The sequence below is a fragment of the Chamaea fasciata genome, unplaced genomic scaffold, assembly GCF_029207755.1.
Source record: "Chamaea fasciata isolate MVZ Bird 193981 ecotype frontalis unplaced genomic scaffold, bChaFas1.0.hap1 SCAF_67, whole genome shotgun sequence".
Classification (NCBI taxonomy): Eukaryota; Metazoa; Chordata; class Aves; order Passeriformes; family Sylviidae; genus Chamaea; species Chamaea fasciata.
The window spans coordinates 442,526-466,378 of NW_027094152.1; the positions used below are offsets into that span (position 1 = coordinate 442,526).

Here is a 23,853-nt window from a genome sequence, read left to right on the forward strand (position 1 = left end):
CCAGCTCGTTTCACCCCACTGCACCGACCCGCTGCCTTTGCGGTGGGATGCTCTTGCTGGGCTCCCCTCAAACCGGCTTTTTGGGGGCTCCCGGTGAGGGTGTGACCCCCCCCGGTCCCCCCATGGCTGTCCCTTGCCGGTGGCCGCCGCCTGAGTCAGCTGTTCGGGGCGGGAGCCATGTGAGGCCGCGCACACATGGCTCCCCGCGCGGCACCGCGCAGTATTTTTAGCAGACGGTATCAAAAGCATAATTATGTCTGTTGTTTAAACGCAGCCTCTTTTCTGGCAGCCCCGGGAGCTCTCAGCTGCCTCCCGCCGCAGAGGGCAGGGAGGGCGGGGTGAGGGGGGATGAGACCCCCCCCGCGCTCCCTCCCCGGCGCTGCCGTGCAGGTGAGACCCCCCCTCCTCCTTCTGGGGGGGCCCCCGCTGCGCCCTCATACTGTCCTCAAGTGCGCACATGCCCCCCCCCCCCCCGCCCCAGGCTGCCGGTGAGCCGCTGGTGAGGATGAGGAGGAGGAGGAGGAGGATGGCGAGGAAGAGGATGACGGGTGGGAAGCGTGGCGGTGGCGGGAGGGGTCGGGAGAAGGGCGTTCGAGGTGACGGGAGTGTGGGAGGACACAGCTGAAGGAACGCTGCTGCATCTCCCCCCTCCTCCCCGCAGCCGCCTGTCCCCCCGGGGACCCGTCTGTCCCCAGCCAGCCCGCGCTGGCACCGAGGAAGGCTCCGGCTGCGTGTCCCTGCCCTGACACCACGGGCGTTGGGGCTGAGGATTTTGGGGGGACCACACTCCCCCCCACGAGGCTGGCGGGGAGCTCCGGCCACCGGGGGAAACTGAGGCACGACATCTCCAGCCGCCAAAGGGAAACCGAGGCAGCGAGCAGCGGGGCTGCCCGTCGCTCCTGTCCCGTGTCGCCGCGTCACCTGCCTGTCACCGCGGCACCCCGGGAGCGCGGGGGGGACACCGGAGAGGCCCGGGCTGAGGGCAGGAGCCCCCGGCCGCTGCCAGGTAGGTGCTGCCAGAAGCGCGGGCAGCTGCCAGCCCTGCCTGTGCCACACGCAGGTGGCAGCGGGCTGCCCGTGTCCCTGGCTGCCATCCTAAGCCCTTGGCCCCGGGGTGAGCTTTTAATTACATCAAGGTATTTGAAGCCGGTTCCTGGCGCTGGGTAAACAGGAGTCCCGGGCACGTGGAGGGGGGGGGCGACAGGGGGTGGCACAGGACGGGCACCGTGCCCCCGCACCGGAGCTGGCCGGGACGGCTCGTCCTCCCCCCCCGGGGCGGGAAGGAGGGATGCGGGGACGGCGGCAGCATCCGGCAGCCTCCATCACCTCCGGGTCCCCCCCCCGGCATCCCCCGGCGGCGCGCGGGGCTGGCACAGCGACATGGGGGACAAAGGTGGGTCGGCTGCGACATCCCGCGGTGCGCTGTGACGGGGACGAGCCGCCGCTTCTTCTCGCTCCGTGCGCGCCGAGCTTCACCTTGAGGGCGTGCGGCGCCCGGGGAAGGGGCGAGCCGGGCCGGGCAGGGCGAGTCGGGGGTGTCGGGGAGCAGCCCCAGCCCGGGGGGAGCGGGGGGCGGCTCGTCCGTGCCCGGCGGCGAAGCGAGCGGGATTAGCGATGCTTACTCACCTCCCCGGGAAAAAGCGGGAGATTAGGGCCGGGAGAAGTGTCCGACCCTGCGGCGGCGGCGGGGCCGGGGAGGCTGTCCGGGATCGGGACCGGCAGCCGGGGAGGTTGCCCAGGCCCCGCCGTACCGGCAGCCGGGGCTGGAGGGGAGCGCAGGCTGCCAGAGCAGTTGGGCTGTGGCCCTAATTCCCAGAAAGCTGCTCGTGTGGGAGTGAGTGTCCTCCCGTGCCCTCCGCTCCGCCGCAGCCTCCAGACTCCTGAAGGTTTGACGTGGGGTGTTTTTTTACTTTTTTTTTTTTCTTTTTCTTTTTTTTCTTTTTCTTTTTTTTTTTTTTTAAATTTAAGCGCCGGGTGCAGATTAACAAAAGCTCTCGCGGCCATCGCGCCCGGTGCTGGGCACGGGGGAGGGAACGGCACTGCTTCCTCTGCCTGCGCCCTCAGCTTCCTCACCTGCGCCGCGGTGGAGGCAGGTAGGTGCGTGCCGGGCTCTGTGCCGGGGCTGGGAGGAGGAAGAAGGAGGAGGAGGAAGAGGAAGGGCTGAGGTTCTGTGTATGCACAGTGGACTCCGGGCAAGCCGGAGCGGGGATCCATTTTGCATGAGGAAAAAACTGGATTTTGGGTTCTTCCCCAGGTGGTTTGTGGGTCTGGGGGTGCGGAGCCCGATCCTGGCGGGGCTGGAGGTGCCCCGGTCCAGGGAGGTGCTGTGGGCACCGGGAGAGGGCTGGCAGGATCCTGGGCTGCTGGGACATCAGCAGAGAGGTTTTGGGATGCCAGGACCCTCATCCATCCCCTCCCTCAGTGCTGGATCGTTCTGGGAATTCCCTGTCCCGAAGCATCTCAGAGGACATCGAGGGGACAGTGTACCTGTCCCCACAGGGTCCCCCCAGTGCTGTGGGGTGGGGTTGCCAAAGTTCCCAATTCGGATGTTTCCAGCCTCCCGTGGCCGGTGCTTGGCTCCTGGGTGTTGCCGTCCTCTAATTTGGGGGAAAAACGAGGATTTTGGAGCTCTGTGCCAAGCCCCCAAGGCAGAACGCCCCTCGGGGGTTATCCCCCCGAGCTGGCGGAACTTCAAACCCAGCCTGGGACCCCCCGGTTCACCCTGGGGACCCTCTGTGGGTCGTGCTGGGACAGGCAGGGAGTGGAGGCCAGAGGCTGGGGCTGTGGGGACAGGCAGGGATCTGATCCTGGGATGAGGGGACAGCGGCTGAGCCCCAGCAGAGCGTCCCACAGCGTGGCCACCCCGTGGGGACAGTGCTGGCCCTGGGGAGGCTCCAGCAGGGCCTCAGGCTCCCCGGCACTCGGAGGGCAGCGTGGCGTGGGGAGGGGACAGTGCCCAGGGATGTTGCCCCGGTGCATGGTGGGAAATTCCCCGTTGTCCCTCCATCATCCCCCCGCTCCTTGCCCCAGCAATGGCTGCCACGGACCCTCCCCGGGGTTTTCGGCCGTGGTGCGTCCGTCTCTCCCTGCCCACCACTCCGTCCCCTCCCTCACGACATTCCTGAACCCCCCGGGCACCCCCCAGACCCACCCGGCCACGCCAGGACGCTGCTGACCCTTCCCTGGGGGTCCCCCCCCGCCCGCCAGCCCCGTCCCAGCCCTTCCGGATCCCTCATTCCTGAGGCACGGAGGGAGGGAACGGGAAGAGTTCGTCTTTCAGCACCTTCTCATCGCAGGCAGGCGCGGGCTCTCCCTCGCCCCGAGCCCTGTCTGGGTCCCCTCCCTGTTCCCTGGCACCCACTGGGTGCAGCGAGCAGCGCCCGGGCGCCGCGGCCCCCCAAACCCCCCCCTCCTGGGCCAGCAGGGCTCGGCAGGGAGCGGTTCCACGCTGCCTTGCCCCACTTTGGCCGCGGGACGTGCCCACCTGGCACGGCCGAGCGAACCCCGGCGCCCCTCCGAGCCGTGCCCGGCAAGGGTTAAGCCGCGCTGCCGGCTCCCGGCGGGACCAGACCGCAAGGAAGCCGCTGAGCCGGAGGCAGCCCGTGCTCGGCTCTTCGCGGCGTTCCTGGGCTCCCGAGGGCCCTGGCCTGCCCTCACCCCTTGTCCCGTGCCCCCAGCCCTCCCGCCGAGCCGTGCCGAGCCGTGCCGGGACAGCCGTGCCCAGGGACGCGGTTTATGTAAGGCGGGCACGTCCCGGGGACACACGCGGGTTACATAAAGCCACACGGCGCTGCCGGCATCAGCTCCACCTCCCCAGCAGCCCGGGAGCGGGGGACTTCATCTGGGAGACCCCCCTGGGGTGCTCCTGACTCTCCAGGGCTTGTGGGTTTAGGGTTGGGGTGTGCTGGTGCTGGGGGTCCTGGGGTTTGGGGACAGTGTGGGGGGAGCCCACAAGGTCCTGGCTTTGCCTGGTGGGCTGTAGAGCATGGCTGGGATTCCTGTGACCCTGGTGGGCACAGCTGGGATCTGTGTGACCCTGGTGGGCACAGGTGGCACAGGTGTGATCCTGGTGGGCTGCAGGGCACAGCTGTGTGACTCTGTGATCTGTGTGACTCTGGTGAGCACATCTGGCACGGGTGTGATCCTGGTGGGCACATCTGGCACGGGTGTGATCCCGGTGGGCTGCAGGGCAGGGACAAGTGGCCCCAGGCACTCCCTCCTCACCCCTGGCCAGGCTGGCACCATCAGGATGCTGCCACAGCATCCCCGTGCTCCACAAGACCTCTCTGCAGCCCTTGGAGCACACCCTGCTCTTCCCCCTGCCTGCTGCGGGGCCTGCAGTGAGGCAGAGGAGCTCTGCCTTCCTCCCAGGCAGCAGGAGGAAGGATGGACACAGCTCTGGACCATGACTTGAGGCCAGATCTGTAACCTTTGGCCAAAGCCGAAGGGGTTTGGGGTCCTAGGGACTCACACCCCGTAGGATGGCCACACGCTCCACGCTGGGACATGCCCCCAGCACTGGGACAGGGACTTTTGGCCCATCCCCGTGTTTCTCCCATTCCAGTTTGGCCCGGAGCGGGCGGCTGCAGCCTTTCATTGGTGACGGGGCGGCCTTGGCGAACAAAAGGCGCTTTCTTCACCCGCACGGGGCAGAGCACACCTGCCCGCCTTGGCACCGCCGCCGGTGCCCCCGGGGCTGGGCGGCACCGCCGGCACCGCGCCGATTCCCGGTTCCCGGGCGTCAGCAGCCCCAGCATCGCTCCCCGCCCGCCCCAGTCGCTGCCGGAGCCGGCGGAGGCTGCACGCTCGCCGGGAGCAGAGCCGCCGCCACCGCCTTGTCCCGCCGTCAGCGCCCCACGATGCTCAAGGCTGCCTAGAAGCCGGGGGAAAGGTCCCGCTGGTGCTGCCGCTGCTCCCTGGGCACCCCCGTCCCCGAATCCCAGTCCGCCGGGACCCCCAGCTCGTAGGACAATAGGCAGGAGGAGCACGGAGCCTCCCAAGCCAATGGATCAAAAACTGCAACTCCAGCACGAGGAGAAGAACATCCCCAGGGCCGCCCGGGCGGCTTTCTGCCTCCTCCAGATCCCGGAGCCGGACCCCTTCAGCCTGTGGGTTTAGGTGGTCCCCCCGCCCGGCTCCGCCTCTCCGGGACCCCCGGTGTCACCGGCGGAGACCCCCGCTCGTCTTTGGCACTGGGGTCCCTGATGGACCCTCCAGGTAGCTGTGGGGGCAGTGGGGATGCTGGCCGAGCAGCGGGACCAGCCCCGTGTGCTCCGGGTGGGGTGAAGGGCGGGGGACAATGTCACCCTGGGGCAGCTGGGGGGACCGCGGGAACGGCAGGTGATGGGGTGGCTCGGGGGCACTGGGGGGCTGTGCTGGAGAACTCCCTGAAATGGGGCTGGATTGGAGACCCCGGCTGGGTCCTGAGCCCTGGAGGGATGGGCTGGATGTCCCCAGGGTGTCCCCAGGGTGTCCCTGTGCCCCAGGGTGCCCCGGGATGCTTCCCGAGCACCGTGGGAATGAGGACTTTGCCCTCTCTGGGAAAAGGATGTGACAGGAACCGGCGGCTCTGGGGACACCCTGCTCCTGTCCCCGTCCCGGCCCTCGGGGCCGCTCGGTCCCACCCCGCAGCAGCGCCGGGAGCTCGGTGACCTCGGCTCTGTCCCCCTCGGCCGCTCCAGCTCCCGGCCAGGGCGGGCTGGGGGGGTGGACACGGGGAAGTGACGCGACCTCCGGCGCTGCCAGGTCTGGCTCCGCACCCCGCGTCTGCGTGTGGCCCGGGTCCCCGGAGGAGGGTTAATCCTACAAATCCCCCCGAGGCATTTCTCCCAGGAGGGGCCCCTGCGAGCGGGGAGCTCCCCCCTCGCTGGAAGCCCTCCTGGGAAGCGCAGCCCAGCCCTGGCCGGAGGCAAATACCTGCGCGGGGCACGGCCTCCCCACGCTGGGTGCCAGCGGCCGGGCGCGGGGCCAGGCTGGGTGCGGAGGAACCGGTGGTGGGCGCGAGGTGCGTCCCGGCCGCCAGCCCCGTCGGGATGGGCGCAGGAGGGATGGGATGGCACCGGGGACACACGCCCCACACACGTGTCCGCCCGGATCGTGTGTCCCGATGCGCGCCGCGGGGCACGGCAGCCGGGGATCCCCCCTGGCCATGCCGGGGAGCCCCCCAGCAAACACGGCAGGACGGAGCTGGGGGGTTGAAGTCAGCAACACCCTCGAGCATCCCCGTGCCTCAGTTTCCCCGCAGCGCTGCCCTGGCAGGGGCAGCTGTTTCCCCACTGTTTCCCTGGGTGCTGTTTCCCCACTGATGTCCCCTCTCCCTGCCCGCAGGATCCGGCCTGCCCGGGGCGGCGCTGAGCACCACATGAGTGTGGGAGCAGCATGGCCAGCGACGCGAGGATGGGCGAGACGCCGGCGCGGTGGAGAAGAGCCGCGGAGGCAGCGCAGGACTCCCGGGGCATGGAGAGCAGCGGGATGGTTTTATCCCGAAGCGCCGCTGCCGAGCTGGGACTCCCGGCTTACCCCGAGCCCGGCAAGCTGAGCTACGGCATGGAGAAAGGATGTCCCTGGAGGGGCTCCGAGGGATGTTTGGGACCCGTCCGGGAGGTGGCCGGTGGCCGCCTGGGCTGTCCCTACCCACCGGCCCCGCCGTGCCTGCGGGATGCCCTGTGCCGCCCCAAGGACGGAGCCGAGGTCCCCCCGCTGCTGCCCCCCCGCAACGGGCAGCCCAAGGCGGGCTGGGGGGAGCCCTGCAAGGAGCGCCCGGGGCCGCGCTGGGCCGAGGCCGTGCTGGCCCCTCTGGCCCTTTACAGCCACGCGTACCACCGCCACCCGCTGCCCGTGCCGGGGTTGGACACGCCGCGCCCCGGCACCGCCGGCAAAGCCCGCAGCGCGGCGGGGGACGCGGCCGGAGAGCCCCCGGCTTTCCGCCACTGCCCCTTCCTCGTGGAGGCCAAGCACAGCCCCTTCCTGCTGTCCTCGCTGCTGCCCGCCGGGCCCCCGGCCGAGCCCCCGTTCGGCGGCGCGGGGCCGGAGGGGCCGGGGCCGGTGGGTGACGGGCTGTTCCCCGGCGTGGACTGGCGGCTGGGCTCCTACGCGCCCCACTGGGCACAGCCCCTCTACCTGGGGGTCCCGCCGAGGTGCAAGGCGGCCCTGACCCCCTTCGACGACTGCCCCAGCTCAGGGAACAAGGTAGGACGTCTCGGAGAGGCTCCGGGGAAGATGCTCGGGGGTCCCGGAGGTGACAGCGGCTCCTCCCTCACCTGAACGCGGCGGGTTGAGAAAGGCGATGGTGGCACCGGCCTGGCAGCGCCCCGGAGGGGGCACAGCTCCCCCCTACAGCCCCGCACGGGGGTCCCAGCCCACCCGAGCGCTGATGACAGCGAGCCGCCGGGGTGACGCCGCGCTCCAGCGGTGTCCCTGCGGGTGATGCCACCACCCCCGGGCTGAGTCACGGCGGCGGGAGCCGCGGCACGGGGGCGGCGGGAGGCAGCGTTGCCAGCCCTGGGCGCGCCCGTCGCACCCCGCGCCGCTGCGGCTCCCCATTCCTTTCCCACGCTGGCAGCGGGGGGACACGGGCACCCCAGAACCCGGCACCGGGCACTGGGTGGCACCGGGCGGCTGTCCAGCCTGGCAGCGGGGTGGGGAAACTGAGGCAGGAGAACGGAATGCTCCCCGTCGCCCCCTCGCAGGGATGTGGGCGACAGGAGCGGGGCGGGCGGGTGACACCCGGGGTGACACCGGCCCCTCTGCCCCCTTCCAGGAGTTTTACGCCAAGAAAGAAGCCGCGTTCCACCCCTCGAGCAAGAACCACGCGGCGTCGCAGCTGCTGGGCAAGAGCCAAGCGGGGCAGGACAGAGACGGGGAGGGGGAGCCGGCGGTGCCGGAGCTGCCGGGAGCCCCGTGGAGGCACGGCCGGGCGGGGGGCAGCTCGGCGGTGCCCGCTCCCCAACCCCGCACGCCTCCCTCCAGCGCCAGCCACCCTCTCTTCCTCCTGCAGCCCGGCTCGGGGGGCTGCGGTGGGCCCTGGGTGGGCTCACAGCCCCACGGCGCCGAGTTTTGCGTGGACACGGGGCCCGGCCGGCCCTCGGAGCCCAAAGATGAGCGCCTGGGCTACCAAAGCGCCCAGCCCGCCTCGCCCCCCGACCCCAATCCCTCGCCTCTGCTGGCGGACGGGCACTACCCCGCGGCTCTCGCCAAGCCGGAGCCCCCTCCGGCCTGTCTGTGCCCCACCCCGGGCTGCGATGGGTGCCTGGGGGTGGCCTGCGGGGCGCCCAACCCCTTCGAGCCCACCCTGGGCATGGCCGGGGGCCGTTTCCCGTGCCCCCCCAGCAACCACACCAAGCTGAAGAAGACGTGGCTGACGCGGCACTCGGAGCAGTCGCTGCCTCGCTCCAAAGTTTCCCGGCGGGATGGGGGTCCCGAGCCCCCCGGGGAGGGAAAGCGCTCGGCCAAACGCCCCCACGGCACCGCCGAGGGTCCCCGAGCTGCCGCCGAGGGCGCCGGGGCGGCCAAGAGGGGCAGCAAGGCCACGGCGTGCCCGGGGGACGGCGCGGAGAGCGCGGGGGACGCCGAGGAGAGGAGGATGGAGCTGGGAGACGGAGGTGAGGATGCTCAGGATGCGCAGCGGGGCCGGGGGAGAGGGCGGGGGCAGCGCCTGATCCCGAGGGAATTTTGCATCCCGGTTGCCGGCGCCCACGGCACGAGCTGGGAACACGTGTGGGCAGCGGAACCTGCTGCGCTGGGGTTTTCCCGGCGTGACCACGCCTGGCACGGATCGAAATGTCCCTTTGGGGACAGCGCGGCACCCTGGGGTGGGACTGCCGGGGGTTGGAAGTGCGGTGGCCGGGTCGGTGACTCCCCGGGGTGGTGTTGGCATCCCGGCCGTGACCTGTGCGGAGCTCTAGCCCTACTTTCCAGCCCTACTTTCTGGCCCAGTTTCCAGCCCCCGCCACAGCGTGCCAGTCACAGGATCCCACAATCCCGGGATGGTTCGGGTTGGAAGGGACAAGAAAACCCATCAGTGCCAACCCCGTGCCATGGGCAGGGACACCTGCTGCCATCCCGGGTTGCTCCAACCTGGCCTTGGGCACTTCCAGTCCCTCCCAGCTGCTGTGGCTGGGGCTCTGCAGTGTCCCCAAGCAGTGCCCGTGTCCCCAGAGCCGCCGAGGCGTGCGGGGGAGCCGTGGTGCCTGCAGAGCCTGCCCTGCACGGCGCTGCCCCCCAGCATCCCCCGCTGCCATGCCTGCGCCCCCCGCGCCGGGGGTGACCCCGGGGGAGAGGAGGATGAGGAGGAGCCCCCCGAGAGCACCTGCAGGCTGATGCACTTCCGCAGGTGAGCTCAGCAGGAACGTGTCAGGGGGGTGGGCAGTGGAGCATCCCCTTCTTTGGAAAATCCCTTTCTGTCGCCCCGCTTTGGGCTGTCCCCTTCTGCCACCCCATTTCAGAGTGTTTCCTTCCTGTATTTCCCCACTCTGAGTATTTCCCCACTCCCGAGCGTCTCCTTTCCAGAGCACCCCTTCCTGCCACCCCTCCTTGGGACGTCCTCTCTGTCACCCCACCTCAGAACACCCTGTCCCATCACCCTGTTTTGGAGCATCCTCTCCTCTCACCTCGCTTTCGGGAACCCCCTCACCTCGTTTTGAGCATCCCGCCCCTTTCCATCCTCCTCTCCCACCACCCCAATTTTTCACCTGTCCCACCACCCCTTTTTGAGTGCCCTCACTCTGTCCCCTCTCTCCCCGCAGGTTCGCCCTGGGTGACAACGGGGACCTGAGCGTCGACGGCCTCTGCACCCTGGGGGAGGCCGAGGGGGAGCTGCTGGAAGCGGCCGGCCCCGATCCGGGGGGCAGGAATTTGGGGGGCAGGAATGTGGGGAGCAGCCTCTGCCTGGCCAAATACCTGCTGGGGGTCCTGGGGGACCCTTTCTGCGCCGCCATCCGCAGGGACAGGGACACGTGGCCGGGAGCCCCCGGCGGGCCCCAGGGTAAGCAGGGACCAGGGCGGGGGTGACACTGGCGACACTGGGGACACGCAGAGGCTGAAGTTCTGTTTCCCGCAGGGGTGACGGGCTGGAGGCGGGGGGAAGGAGCGCCCCAGCTCTGTGACTCCTGCCAGCGTGGCTTCTTCAACTCCCACTGGAGCTGCGCCAGATGTGGCTTCCAGCTGTGCCCCGACTGCCACCGCAGCAGAAGGGAGGACAGCGGTATGGGGACAGGGAGGGGTGGCAGAGGGGGTGTCAGCCATGGGGGGGCTCAGTGGGGACAAACTCACCCTCTCTCTGACACAGAGGGTCCTGCGCTGTCACCTGAGTGCACCCCCGGGCGGGACCACCCCGTGTCACCCCTGGTCCCCACGCAGTTCGTCCCCACCTGTGGTGAGTGTGTCCCCCAGCCCCCAGAACTCCCCCTTTGGCCGCTGCTGGGGGGGGGTGACACCCCTGTCTCCGTCTGTCCCCAGTCCTGACCCGGCTCTGGAAGCTCCTGCACGAGGTCAGGGACAAGTTTGGCATCGAGTCTCGCTGTCCCTGCGGGGAGGGGAGCCTGGAGGAGCCCCCGGGCAGGCAGGTACGGGGGGGGGCTGTGGATGCTGGGGAAAAAGGGGGGGCAGGTGCACCCCAAGCCCCGCACAGGGCGTGTCTGGGGGGCGGGATCCTGCCGGGATCCCCACCCAATCCTGCCCCGGGCTGTTGCAGGAGCCGCCGGGGGCCGCGGTGCCCCCCCCGCAGCAACGGCCCAGCCGACCCCGCCCGACCCATCAAGGAAGGTAGGGCCGGCTGCGACCCCCCCGCCGCGGGCACGGCCCCGCTCCGGGGGGGTCAGGGATGCTGCACCCCGTCCCCCTTTTTTGGGGTGCCGCCTGGGGGGGGTGACACGCAGAGGAGGGTGTGGGCAACCCTGAGCGTGTTCTCTCCCCTGAGCAGAGAGCCCCGAGGAGGGGCCGCCGTCCCCGGGGCAGCCCCCGGCGCGGGGGGGGCCCGTGCAGACCACCACCACCCTCTGCGACCTGCTGGCCTCCACCGCCGTGAAGCTGTGCCTGGGGCAGGACGGCGTGCGCATGGCCTTCGCCCCCGTGGCGCCTGCCCTGCCCAGCGTGAGTCACCCTGTCTCCTGCTGTCCACCCTCTGTCCCCTGTGCCCACCCCTGTGTCCCCTGCTGCCCACCCTGTGTCCCCTGCTGCCCACCCTGTGTCCCCTGCTGCCCTCCCTGTCCCCTGCTGCCCACCCTGTGTCCCCTGCTGTCTCCCCTGTCCCCTACTGCTCGCCTCGCTCTGATGGGGCTGGCGAGGGTTCAGCATGGGCTGAGGGGCTCCCCAATTGCGTCCCCCGCCTCGTCTCCAGGACAATCGCCTGACCAGCATCCTGGACAGCATCATCGCCCACGTGGTGGAGAGGAAGATCCAGGAGAGGCAGGCGGGGGCCGAGCTGAGCCCCCCCAGCTCCCCCCTGGACCCCCCTGCATCCCACTGCACCCTGGCCCCCAGCGGGCTGCTCTGGCTGCACGACCCCGGCCACGCCAGTAACTACAAACTGTTCCAGGAGCACTGGAGGCAGGGCCAGGTGAGCCCCCCAGGCCGGCCCTGGGTGTGGGGTGACACCCGGGAGCCCCCCAGCCCGGCCCTGGGTGTGGGGTGACACCCGGGAGCCCCCTGGCTTTTCCCCGACCCCACTGAGCCCCCCTGCCTCGGCAGCCCGTGCTGGTTTCAGGGCTGCAGAAGAGGCTGGAGGGGCGGCTGTGGGCGCCCGAATCCTTCCAGCCCTCAGTGGAGGAAGAGGAGGAAGAGGAGGTGGAGGCGGTGAACCTGCGGGCGCCGTGGAGCCGGGTCCGGATGAGCAGCCGGAAGTTTTGGGACGGCTTTGCCACCAGCACAGGTGAGGGGATGAGGAACCTGTGGGGTCCCCGGTCTGATTTTGGGGTGAGGGGAGCTCCACCCCTGGTGTGACACCGGGGTCCCTCCCGCAGCACCCCCGCAGCAGGAACAGAGCAGCGGGGACCTGCTGAAGCTGGAGCGTGGCCTTGGGGACACGGAGCTGAGCCGGTAGGTGACAGCACAGGGTGGCATCACCCCCCATGTCCCCTCCCCACGCCAGGGCTGGGCCAGCGGGGCTCAGTGGCGTTTGGGGGGAGGTCCTGAGTGTCACCACACCCCGCTGTGCCACAGGGCCACCAACCTGCGGGCCAGCCTGCCCCTGCCCGAGTACTGCGGGGCCAGCGGCCGCCTCAACTTGGCCACCTACCTGCGGGGCCAGCGGGGCCGGCGCTGGCTGCGCCCGCGCCTCCGAGTGGCCTACGGTGAGTGCGGTGCCGGGGCTTTCTTTTGGGGATCCGGGCTTTGGGGGGCACCCGGCTCCCCGCGCCCACGCTGATGCCCGATGTGCGCTGATGCCCCGCTCCCAGGTGTGCGTCCGCAGGAGCGGAACTTCGGGACCAAAAACCTGACGGTGGAAGCGGCGGACTCCCTCAGCGTCCTGGCCCACGCAGCGCCGGCACCGCGGGGTACGGAGGCGGAGTGGGGGACCCCCCCCATCCCGACTCCCCGCCCAGCGTCCCCCCTGACCCCTCTGTGCCCGCAGAGGTGCTCCAGCCGGGGGACGTGGACGAGCTGGACGCGGCGCTGCGGGAGCGGCTCCGGGGCGGCGGCCGGCCCGGGGGGGCTCTCTGGCACATTTTCCGTGCCGAGGACGCGGGGCGGATCCGGGATTTCCTGCGGAAGGTGGGTGCCGCCACCACCACCCCCGGCCCCGCTGCAGCCCCCGGCTCCGCTCACCCCTGGCACCCCACAGGCATCCGAGGAGCCGGGGCAGGAGGGGGCGGCCACGGCGGAGCCCCCCGGCCGCTACCTGGACCCCGCCCTGCGGCGGCGGCTGCGGGACGAGTGCGGGGTGAGCGGCTGGAGCCTCCTCCAGCTGCCGGGGGACGCCGTGCTGGTCCCCGCCGGGGCTCCCCACCAGGTAGGTTGGCCTTGAACCCCTCCCCGAGAGCCTGTGCCAACCCCCCCAACTGGAGGAAACTGAGGCACGGCGAACCCCCGATGTGCCCGCGCAGGTGCAGAGCCTCAGCGGCACCATCAGCGTGGAGCAGCAATTCCTGTCCCCGGAGAGCGCCGTCCGCCTCCGGGACCTCGGCTCCGACCCCGCCGCCACCCCGTGCCGGCTCCACGCCCAGGTGGGTGTTCTGGCGGGGATTTGGGGGGTGCCGGGCTGGGGGTGAGCCGTGCTGAGCCCCCTCTTTGTGCCCTGGCAGCTGGACGGGATGATCTTGGCCGCCGTGCGGGACGCCCTGGGGGTCCTTCGGGGCTGCAAGTGAGGCCACGGCACGACGGGAGGACAGAGAGACCCTCGGTCACGGTCACGGTCACGGCCACGGCCAGGACACCGCGGGGAGCCGGGACCCGGCGCCTTCGGCTCGGGGCTTTGCTCCGAGAGCTCCCGGGGGTGCTCGGGGCAGGAGGAATAAAGTGTCCAGAGCGTGCCGGGGCCGCTGGCAGCACCAGCACCCAGTTCGGTGTCTCCTTTTATGTCCCCCCGCCATCCCATCGGGATAAGGGGTGGTCTCCCTTCATCCTTCTCCATCCCATCGGGGTTGAGGGTGGTCTCCCTTCACTTTCTCTTCATCCCTTTGGGGTCAGAGGTGCTCCAGTGGCAGCACCAGCACCCATCTCAGTGTCTCCCTTCATCACAGCTGGGTACAGGGTGGTCTCCCTTCACCCCCTCTTCATCCCACTGGCGTCAGGGATGGTCTCCCTTCATCCTCCTTCCATTCCATCAGGGTCAGGGATGCTCTGGAGGCATCACCCGCATCCCCCCTCCATCCCATTGGGGTCAGGGGTCATTTTCCTCCATCCCCCCTCCATCCCATCATGGTCAGGGATGGTCTCCGTTCATCTCATGGGGTCAGGGATGCTCCGGTGTCCCGGGGTGGGGCGAGGTGGCACAGCCGGGGGCTGGCAGCGTGGCACAGTCCAGACCACGTGCCACCGGTGGGATGAGTTTTGCCCGGGCTCGGGCTCGGCCCCGGGGGCCTCACGCACAGCTGGGAACAGCTGGATGGCGCTGCCCAGAGGCTGGGGGACCCAGGGTGCTGCTCCATCGTGTCCGATGTAGGCAAACGACTGAACACCACCGGGCAATTAAAACGGGGCGATTAATTAACACCGGGCAATGGGCGCTGGGCAATGAATTAACACCGGGCAATAAGCACCGGGCAGAGGGCGCTGTGCAATGCGCACCGTGCCGTGAACAAGAGGCGATGGGCACTCCGCGATGACCCCCGAGGAATCAGCGCCGCCTAATTAACCCCGCGTAATTAACTCTGCGCCACGCGCCCCCGCGGCTCCTTTAAGCCCAAGTCCCGCCCAGTATGAGTGCCAGCAGCATCAACCAATCAGCAGCGAGCTGCGCTGCCGGGATGGCCAATGGAAGGCGAGCAAGGGGGCGGGGCCGGCGCGGCGGAGTCCCCGGCGCGGTGAGTGCGCGGCGCATGCGCGGGGCGGGGGGGGGTCCCGGAGCGCTGCCGGAGACCCCCGGAACCCGCCCCCCTCCTGCCGCACCCCCCGAGCTTCACCGCAGCCCCCCGGCCCTTTCTGCAGCCCCCCGATTCTTACTGCAGCCCCTCCCACCTTTACTGCGTCTCCCCCAGGCTTCCCGCAGCCCCCCGACCCTTCTTGCAGCCCCCCCCCTCCATCCTTCCTGCATCCTCCTGATGCTTCTTGCAGCCCCTCCCCGGGCCTTTCTGCATCCCACCCATCCTTAGTGCAGCCCCCCGACCTTTATTGCATACCCTCCCCCCCGAGCCTTGCTGCAGCCCCCCGAAACCGTGCCCCCCATTGCTGACCCCCCAAATCATTATTGCAGCCTCCCTGGAGCACCCTGTATCTCCCCCCCCCCAACCTTTATTGCACCCCCCAAACCCTCTCTGCAGCCCCCCCAAGCCCTCCCTTAATTGCACCCTGTAGCCCCCCCAAACCCTTCCTTTACTGCAGCCCCCCAACCCATTTTCTTCCCGCACCTTTTAGCCCCCCAAACCCTCCCCCTGTAACCCCCCCCAAGCCCTCCCCGTTCTGCACCCCAAACCTTTATCACAGCCCCCAACCCTCCCTTAACTGCACCTTGTAGCCCCCCCAAACCCTCTCCATAGCCCCCCAAGCCCCTGGCCCTGCAGCCCCCCACTGCGCCCTGCAGCCCAGCTCGCCCCCCTGCCCCCCGTGCCCCCCAGACTGGGGGCAGCCCCTCCCCCAGAGCGCCCTGCAGCCCTACCCCCCCTGGGACCCCCAGTCCCCCCCCAGCTCCAGCCCCCCCGGCACCCCCCAGCCCAGCGAGCTCTTCTACCCCAGCCCGGGCATCCCCCAGTCCAGCCGGCCCTATCCCCCCAGTGCCCCCCAGTCCAGCCAGCCTTTTCCTCCCAGTATCTTCCAGTCCAGCCAGCCCGTTCCTCCCAGTGCCCCCCAGTCTGGCCACCCCTTTTCCTGCTACCTCTTCCAGTCCGGCCAGCCTTTTCCTCCCAGTATCTTCCAGTCCGGCCAGCCTTTTCCCCCCAGTAACCACCAGTCCAGTTACCCCTTTCCTCCCAGTATCGTCCAGTCCGGCCAGCCTTTCCCCCCCAGTTTCCTCCAGTCCAGCCAGCCCTTCACCTCCTTCAGCTTCCCGTGCGTCCTGCAGTCCAGCCAGCCCTTCCCGTACCGCAGCCCCCCGCGGCTCCCCAAATCCTGCCAGCTCTTCCCCCTGTGCCCCCCGCCGCAGTCCAGCCAGCCCTTCCCGCCCTGCGCCCCCCCGCCATGCCTGCCCCAGTCTAGCCAGCCCCTGTCGTACCGCAGCCCCCCGCGGCTGCCCAAACCTAGCGACCCCTTCCCCTTTCCCACCTACGCCCCGCTGGGGGTCCCGCAGTCCAGCAGACCCTTCCCCTTCTGCGCCCCGCCCTGCATCGCCAAAGCCACCGAGCTCTTCCCTTGCTACGTCCCCCCCCAGCCCAGCAGACCCCTCCCCGTTTACACCCCCCTGCACATCCCCCAGTCCAGCAGACCCTTCCCCTCGTCCGGCACCCCCCAGGCCCCCTCCCCGTGCACCCCACAATCGCCGGAGCCCCTCCCTCACCACCCCCTGCAGCCCCCCCGGCGCCGCGGCTCTTTGTCCCCTCGCCTGCACGTCTGGGGGGTCCCCTCGCCCCCCCAAAACCCCGCCACGCCCTGAACTGGCCCCGCTGCTGTCCCCAGCTGCCGCGGGAACCCCCCCCCCCCCCGCCGCCCCCATGGGGGACGCGCCGGTGCCGGAGCTGGAGGCGGTGCTGGATGGAGGCGGTTGGGACGTGGGGACGGCTTTTGAGGGGTCCCCCGCGCCCCCCAGGCCCGTCCACCTGGGCAGGAACGTTTGCTACGTCGTGCTGGCCGTGCTCTTCAACCAGGAGGTGAGGCAGACCCCAGGCCCAGTGCCCCCCAGTCCAGCCAGGCCATTCCCCCCAGTGCCCCCCAGTCCAGCCAGGCCATTCCCCCAGTGCCCCCCAGTCCAGCCAGGCCATTCTCCCCCAGTGCCCCCAGTCCAGCCAGGCCACTCTCCCCCAGTGCCCCCCAGTCCAGCCAGGCCATTCCCCCAGTTCCCCCCAGTGCCCCCCAGTCCAGCCAGGCCTTTCCCCCCAGTGCCCTGCAAATCCAGCCATCCCTTTTGCCCCAGTGCCCCCCAGTTCAGGCACCCTTTCCCCCCAGTACCCCCAGTCCAGCCACCCCTTCTCCCAGTCCAGGCATCCCTTCCCCCCAATCCAGGCACCCTTTTCCCCTCCGTCCCCCCAGTCCAGGCACCCATTTCCCCCCAGTCCCCCCAGTCCTGCCATCCTTTCCCCCCAGTCCCCCCAGTCCGGGCACCTTCCCCCCAGCCCCGCGGTCCCCCCCCGCAGGACGCGGTGCTGCTGGTGCAGGAGGCCAAGCCCGAGTGCCGGGGCCGCTGGTACCTGCCCGCGGGCCGCATGGAGCCCGGCGAGGGCATCGTGGCGGCGCTGCGGAGGGAGGTGAGGGAGGAGTCGGGGCTGGAGTGCGAGCCCCTGACGCTGCTGGCGCTGGAGGAGAGGGGCCCGGCCTGGATCCGCTTCGCCTTCCTGGCCCGGGCCACAGGTTTGTGTCCTTGGGTGCTCCGAGGGACACGAGGGGGCTTGGGGGGAGTGTCCCCAGCTGGTCCCGTGGTGGGTCTCCCTGTCCCCTGCCAGGCCCATGATGGGTGTTCCTGTGCCCTGCCAGCCCTGTGGTGAGGATCTGTGTCCTCTGCCACTCCAGTGATGGGAAGTGGCACCCCCATGATGGATATCCGTGTCCCCTGCCAGCCCCGTGGCGGGTATCAGTGTCCCCACCTGCCTGTCACCTTTTGTGCCAGGTCACTGCTGTCCCCTGATGCCACCACCACCCCCCCAAACCCTACGCAGGGCGCACCAGTGTCCCCTCTCAGCCGCACCTCGGGGGTCCCAGTGCCCCACCAGTACCCCCCCCCCCCCCACTATCCCACCGTCTCCCCCATTCCGGGCCACCCCTGTGCTCACAGGTGGGACCCTGAAGACCCTCGAGGAGGCTGACGCCGAGTCCCTCCAAGCCACGTGGTGGCCCGGGGACCCCCGTTCTCTGCCCCTTCGCTCGCTGGACATCCTGCCCGTGCTGGAGCTGGCCGCCCGCTACCGCCGGAGCCCCGCGCACCCCCCGACGCTGCCGCGGGAGCTGCCCTGCTCCCCGCTCTGCCTGCGCCTCCTGCTGCCCTTCTCCAACGCCGCCGGCCACCTGTGGCTGCTGCTGGCCACCGCCGGCACCCCGCACCTGCCCGTGGTGGCCTGCGGCACGTCCCCGTCCGAGCTGCGCGCCGGGCTGCGCCCGCCCGTGCTGCGCCTGCTGCGGGATTGCCTGGCCTGGGAGCCGCAAGCCGCGGCTCTGGGACTGCTGGGGCTGCAGCACCGAGCCGGGGACTCCGGGGACACCGACGGCATGTGTTTTAACGTGGTGCTGAGCGTCCCTCCGGGGAGCCAGCGGGACGAGCCCCCCGAGCCCCGCGAGCCCGCGCTGCGCTGGTGGCCCGTGCGGGACGAGCGGCTGCGGGGCCGCATCCTGCGGAGGCTCCGGGCCGCGGTGCCCGTGCGGAGTTAGGGCGCGGGGAGCCTGGATGTGGGGACACGCAGCCCCGGGGCCGGCTGGCTGTGACAGAAAGGGGAGCCCCTCCGGGGTGCTGCGGGGATGGGGGCTGCGGTTTGCGGGTGCTGTAGGTGAATAAACCCGGCGGCTGCTGCTGCTGCTGCTGCTTCCGTGTCCCCGGCTGTGGTTAGAAGTGGGATATAAGGGGGAAATGGGGAGTGGGGTTTTGGGGAAAAATAGAGAGTGGGGTTTTGGGGTGTTTGGGGGAAATGCGGAGTGGGGTTCTGGGGATGTTTGGGGGGAAATAAGTGGGGTTTCGGGCGTGTTTGGGGAAAATGGAGAGGGAGGTGTGGGGGGAAATGCAGAGTGGGGTTTGGGGAGTTTTTAGGGGAAATAGGGAGTGGGGTTTGGGGGAAAATGCAGAGTGGGTTTTGGGGGAAATGGCGGAAAATGGGGAGAGGGGTTTTGGGGGGAAATGGAGAGTGGGGTTTTGGGGGGGAAATAGGGAGTAAGGTTTTGGGGTGTTCGGGCACAGGAGGTGGAGCTGAGTCGCAGTGTTATTGGAGCAGAGTCCCATCACCCCGGGGAGGGGTTGTGCGGGGCCTGGGGGGGTACAGTCCAGACCACACACACGTGTCACACACACACACATGTCACACATGTCACACTTCCCCTGCCACAGCGCCAGGGCAGGGGACAATCGAGTCCTTGCAGCTGAGGGCGGGGCAGGGGGCACTGCCCCACACATCCCATTATTGCCTAAAAAATTCCCTGCTGGGGCCTTGGGGGTCTCAAGGAAGCTCCGAGAGCGCGGGGGGAGCGGGAACCACCAACCAGGAGGAGCCGCAGCGCCCACGGCTCTGCACCCCGCACGGAGGGACGTGGCGTCACCTCGGGGCTGGCCGAGGTGACAAGGAAGGACTCGGCGCCTCCTCATCCTCCTGCGAGCTCCTTCCCGCGGAGCCATGGCCACTCCTGGCGATTGCTGGGCCACCAGAACGTGGGCAGTGGCCACCACGGCCAGGCCGAAGAGGGGGGAGCTCGGGGAGGGGCTCAGGGTGGCCCCTCGGATAGCCCCTTGACCAGGGCGATGGCAGCCAGCTCCTTGCAGAACTCCTCCAGCACCACCACGCCCTTGAAGAGCACCGTGTGATCCATCCTGCGGGGACGCCGGCGATGTGGGGAGGGGTCCGTGGGGTGCAAACCCTCCCAAAAGGGTATTTTACACCCCCTCCCCCCCAGCACTCACTGCTCACCCGGCACCAGCCCCAGGAGCTGCCGGTAGACCAGGAGCAGCGTGGCCCTGGCGTGGGGCACGCGCTGGAGCCGCTGCATCAGGTCCCAGGGAAACCTAGGGGACAGCCAGGGCACCCACAGGGACAGCCAGGGCACCCGCAGGGACAGCTAGGGGACAGCCAGGGCACCCCCAGGGACAGCCAGGGGAACCCCAGGGACACCTAGGGGACAGCCAGGGCACTCCCAGGGACACCTAGAGGACAGCCAGCGCACTCCCAGGGAAACCTAGGGGACAGCCAGGGCACCCCCAGGGACACCAAGGGCACCCCCAGGGACACCCAGGGGACAGCCAGGGCAACCCCAGGGACACCAAGGGCACCCCCAGGGACACCTAGGGGACAGCCAGGGCACCCCAGAGACACCTAAGGGACAGCCAGGGCACCCCAGGGACAGCCAGAGCACCCCCAGGGACACCTAGGGAACAGCCAGGACACCCACAGGGACAGCCAGGGCACCCCCAGGGACAGTCAGAGGACCACCAGGGACAGCCAGGGAACCCCGAGGGACACCTAGCGGACAGCCAGGGCACCACAGAGACAGCGAGGGCACTCCCACGGACACCTAGGGGACAGCCAGGGCACTCCCAGGGACACATAAGGGACAGCCAGGGAACCCTCAGGGACACCTAGGGGAGAGCCAGGGCACCAACAGGGACAGCCAGGGCACCCCCAGAGACAGCCAGGGGAACCCCAGGGACACCTAGGGGACAGCCAGGGCACGCCCAGGGACAGCCAGGGCACCCCCAGGGACACCAAAGGGACAGCCAGGGCACCCCAGGGCCACCTAGGGGACAGCCAGGGCCCCCCAAGGGACATCAAGGGAACAGCCAAAGCACCCCAGGGACAGCCAGAGCACCCTCAGGGACACCTAGGGGACAGCCAGGGCACCCCAAGGGACAGCCAAGGCACCCCAGGGACAGCCAGAGCACCCTCAGGGACACCTTGGGGACCGCCAGGGCTCCCCAAGGGCAGCCAGGGCACCCCAAGGGACACCTAAGGCACAGCCAGGGGACCCACAGGGACAGCCAGGGCACTCCCAGGGACACCTAGGGGACAGGCAGGGCACCCCCAGGGACACCCAGGGCACCCCCAGGGACACCTACGGGACAGCCAGGGCACCCCCAGGGACATCCAGGGCACCCCCAGGGACACCTAGGGGACAGCCAGGGAACCCCAGGGACACCCTGGGCACCCCAAGGGACACCTAGGGGACAGCCAGGGCACCCCCAGGGAAACCTAGGGGACAGGCAGGGCACCCCCAGGGACACCGAGGGGACAGCCAGGTCACCCCAAGGGACACCAACAGGACAGGCCGGGCACCCCCTGGGACACCTAGGGGACAGCCAGGGCAGCCCCAGGGACACCCTGGGCACCCGCAGGGACACGTAGGGGACAGCCAGGGCACCCCCAGGGACAGCCAGGGCACCCCAAGAGAGACCTAGGGGACAGGTAGGGCACCCCAGGGACACCCAGGGCACGCCCAGGGACACCTACGGGACAGCCAGGGCACCCCCAGGGACAGAAAGGGGACAGCCAGGGCACCCCAGGGACACCCAGGGCACCCCCAGGCACACCTAGGGGACAGGCAGGGCACCCCCAGGGACACATAGGGGACAGCCATGGCAACCCCTGGGACAGAAAGGGGACAGCCAGAGCACCCCAAGGAGACCCAGGGCACCCCCAGGGACACCTAAGGGACAGCAAAGGCACCCCCAGGGACACCAAGGGGACAGCCAGATCACCCAAAGGACAGCCAGGGCATTCCAGGGACAGCCAGGGCACCGCCAGGGACACCTAGGGGACAGCCAGGGCACCCCAAGGAGAGCCAGGGCACCCCAAGGGACACCTAAGGGACATCCAGGGTACCCCAGGGAAACCAAGGTGACAGCCAGGGCACCTCCAGGGACACCTAGGGGACAGCCAGGGAACCCCCAGGGACACCTAGGGGACAGCCAGGGCACCCCAAGGGACACCTAGGGGACAGCAAGGGCACTCCAGGGACAGCCAGGGCACCCCCAGGGACACCTAGGGGACAGGCAGGGCACACCCAGGGACACCTAGGGGACAGCCAGGGAACCCCCAGGGACACCTAGGGGACAGCCAGAGCACCCCCAGGGACACCGAGGGGACAGCCAGGGCACCCCAGAGACAGCCAGGGCACCCCCAGGGACACATAGGGTACAGCCAGGGCACCCCCGGGACAGCCAGGGTGCCCACAGGGACACCGAAGGGACAGGCAGGGCACACCCAGGGACACCTAGGGGACAGCCAGGGAACCCCCAGGGACACCTAGGGGACAGCCAGGGCACGCCCAGGGAAAGTCAAGGCACCCCCAGGGCACCCCAGGGACAGCAAGGGCTCGCCCAGGGACACCGAGGGGACAGCCAGGGCACGCCAGGGACACCTAAGGGACAGCCAGGGCACCCCCAGGGACAGCCAGGGCACACCCAGGGCACCCCAGGGACAGCCAGGGCACCCCCAGGGACACGCAGGGGACAGCCAGGGCACCCCAGGGACAGCCAGGGCACCCCCAGGGACACGTACGGGACAGCCAGGGCACCCCCAGGGACAGCCAGGGCACCCCCAGGGACACCTAGGGGACAGCCAGGGCACCCACAGGGACACCTATGCGACAGCCAGGGCACCCCCAGGGACACGTAGGGGACAGCCAGGGCACCCCCAGGGACAGCCAGGGCACCCCCAGGGCTCCCCAGGGTCACCTAGGGAACCCCCAGGGACACGTAGGGGACAGCCAGGGCACCGCCAGGGAGAGCCAGGGCACCCCCAGGGAAACCCAGGGCACCCCCAGGGACACCTAGGGGACAGCCAGGGCACACCCAGGGCACCCCAGGGACAGCCAGGGCACCCCAAGGACACCTAGGTAACAGGCAGGGCACCCCCAGGGACACGCAGGGGACAGCCAGGGCACCCCAGGGACAGCCAGGGCACCCCAAGGACACCTAGGGGACAGGCAGGGCACCCCCAGGGACACAAAGGGGACAGGCAGGGCACCCCAGGGACACCTAGGCGACAGGCAGGGCACCCCCAGGGACACCCTAGGCACCCCCAGGGACACTTAGGGGACAGCCAGGGCACCCCAGGGACACGTAGGGGACACCCAGGGCACCCCCAGGGACAGCCAGTGCAACGCCAGGGACACCTAGGGGACAGCCAGGGCCCCCCCAGGGACACCTAGAGGACAGCCAGGGAACCCCAGGGACACCCAGGGCACCCCCAGGGACACCTAGGGGACAGCCAGGGCACCCCAGAGACACCCAGGGCACCCCCAGGGACACCGAGGGGACAGCCACGGCACCCCCAGGGACACTCAGGGCACCCCCAGGGACACCTAGGGGACAGCCAGGGCACCCCAGGGACAGCCAGGGCACTCCCAGGGACACCGAGGGGACAGCCAGGGCTCCCGAGGGACACCTAGGGGACAGCCAAGGCAACCCCAGGGACACCTAGGGGACAGCCAGGGCACCCCCGGGGCACCCCAGGATCAGCCAGGGCTACCCCAGGGACACGTAGGGGACAGCCTGGGCATCCCCAGGGACAACCAGGGCACCCCCAGGGACACCTAGGGGACAGCCTGGGCACACCCAGGGACGCCCAGGGTACCCCCAGGGACACCTAGGGGACAGCCAGGGCACCCCCAGGGACACCGAGGGGACAGCCAGGGCACCCCAGAGACAGCCAGGGCACCCCCAGGGACACATAGGGTACAGCCAGGGCACCCCCGGGACAGCCAGGGTGCCCACAGGGACACCTAAGGGACAGCCAGGGCACTCCCAGGGACACCTAGGGGATCCCCAGGGCACCCCAAGGACACTTACGGGACAGCCAGGGTACCCCATGGACACCCAGGGCACCCACAGGGACACCTAAGGGACAGCCAGGGCACCCCAGGGACAGCCAGGGCATCCCCGGGGACAGCCAGGGCACCCCCAGGGACACCTAGGGGACAGTCTGGGAACCCTCAGGGACGCCCAGGGCACCCCCAGGGACACCTAGGGGACAGCCTGGGCACCCCAGGGACACCCAGGGCACCCCCAGGGACATCTAGGAGACCTCCAGGGCACACCCAGGGACACCTAGGGGACAGCCAGAGCACTCCAGGGACAGCCAGGGCGCCCCCAGGGCACCCCAGGGACAGCCAGGTCACCCCAAGGGACACCTAGGGGACAGGCAGGGCACCCCCAGAGACACCTAGAGGACAACCAGTGCCCCCCCAGAGACACCCAGGGCACCCCCAGGGACACCTAGGGGACCTCCAGGGTACCCCCAGGGACACCTACGGGACAGCCAGGGCACCCCAGGGACACCTAAGGGACAGCCAGGACACCCCATGGACACGCAGGGCACCCCCAGGGACACCGAGGGGACAGCCAGGGCACCCCCAGGGACACCGAGGGGACAGCCACGGCCCCCCCAGGGACACCCAGGGCACCCCCAGGGACACCTAGGGGAC

General features: G+C 69.9%; 2 protein-coding genes across 2 annotated transcripts; both read left to right on the forward strand.

Moving 5' to 3' along the window:
* The first annotated feature begins 974 nt into the window (after positions 1 to 974).
* Positions 975 to 13,377, forward strand: LOC136304270 (lysine-specific demethylase hairless-like). The gene is given in 20 exon segments (XM_066207885.1): positions 975 to 1,006; positions 6,328 to 7,188; positions 7,760 to 8,600; positions 9,157 to 9,331; positions 9,744 to 9,982; positions 10,058 to 10,201; positions 10,286 to 10,372; positions 10,456 to 10,562; positions 10,691 to 10,710; positions 10,712 to 10,761; positions 10,919 to 11,088; positions 11,336 to 11,554; positions 11,686 to 11,866; positions 11,958 to 12,033; positions 12,157 to 12,287; positions 12,393 to 12,491; positions 12,569 to 12,708; positions 12,779 to 12,946; positions 13,041 to 13,160; positions 13,239 to 13,377. Coding segments are annotated over 19 exon segments (3,840 nt in total). The 5' UTR covers positions 975 to 1,006; positions 6,328 to 6,378; the 3' UTR covers positions 13,302 to 13,377.
* A 2,861-nt stretch (positions 13,378 to 16,238) lies between these two features.
* On the forward strand, positions 16,239 to 18,253 carry LOC136304282 (8-oxo-dGDP phosphatase NUDT18-like). Its single transcript, XM_066207905.1, has 3 exons — positions 16,239 to 16,394; positions 16,878 to 17,091; positions 17,513 to 18,253. Exons 1-3 carry the CDS (start codon positions 16,239 to 16,241, stop codon positions 18,100 to 18,102), a joined length of 960 nt encoding a protein of 319 aa, XP_066064002.1. The 3' UTR covers positions 18,103 to 18,253.
* The last annotated feature ends 5,600 nt before the right edge of the window (positions 18,254 to 23,853 follow it).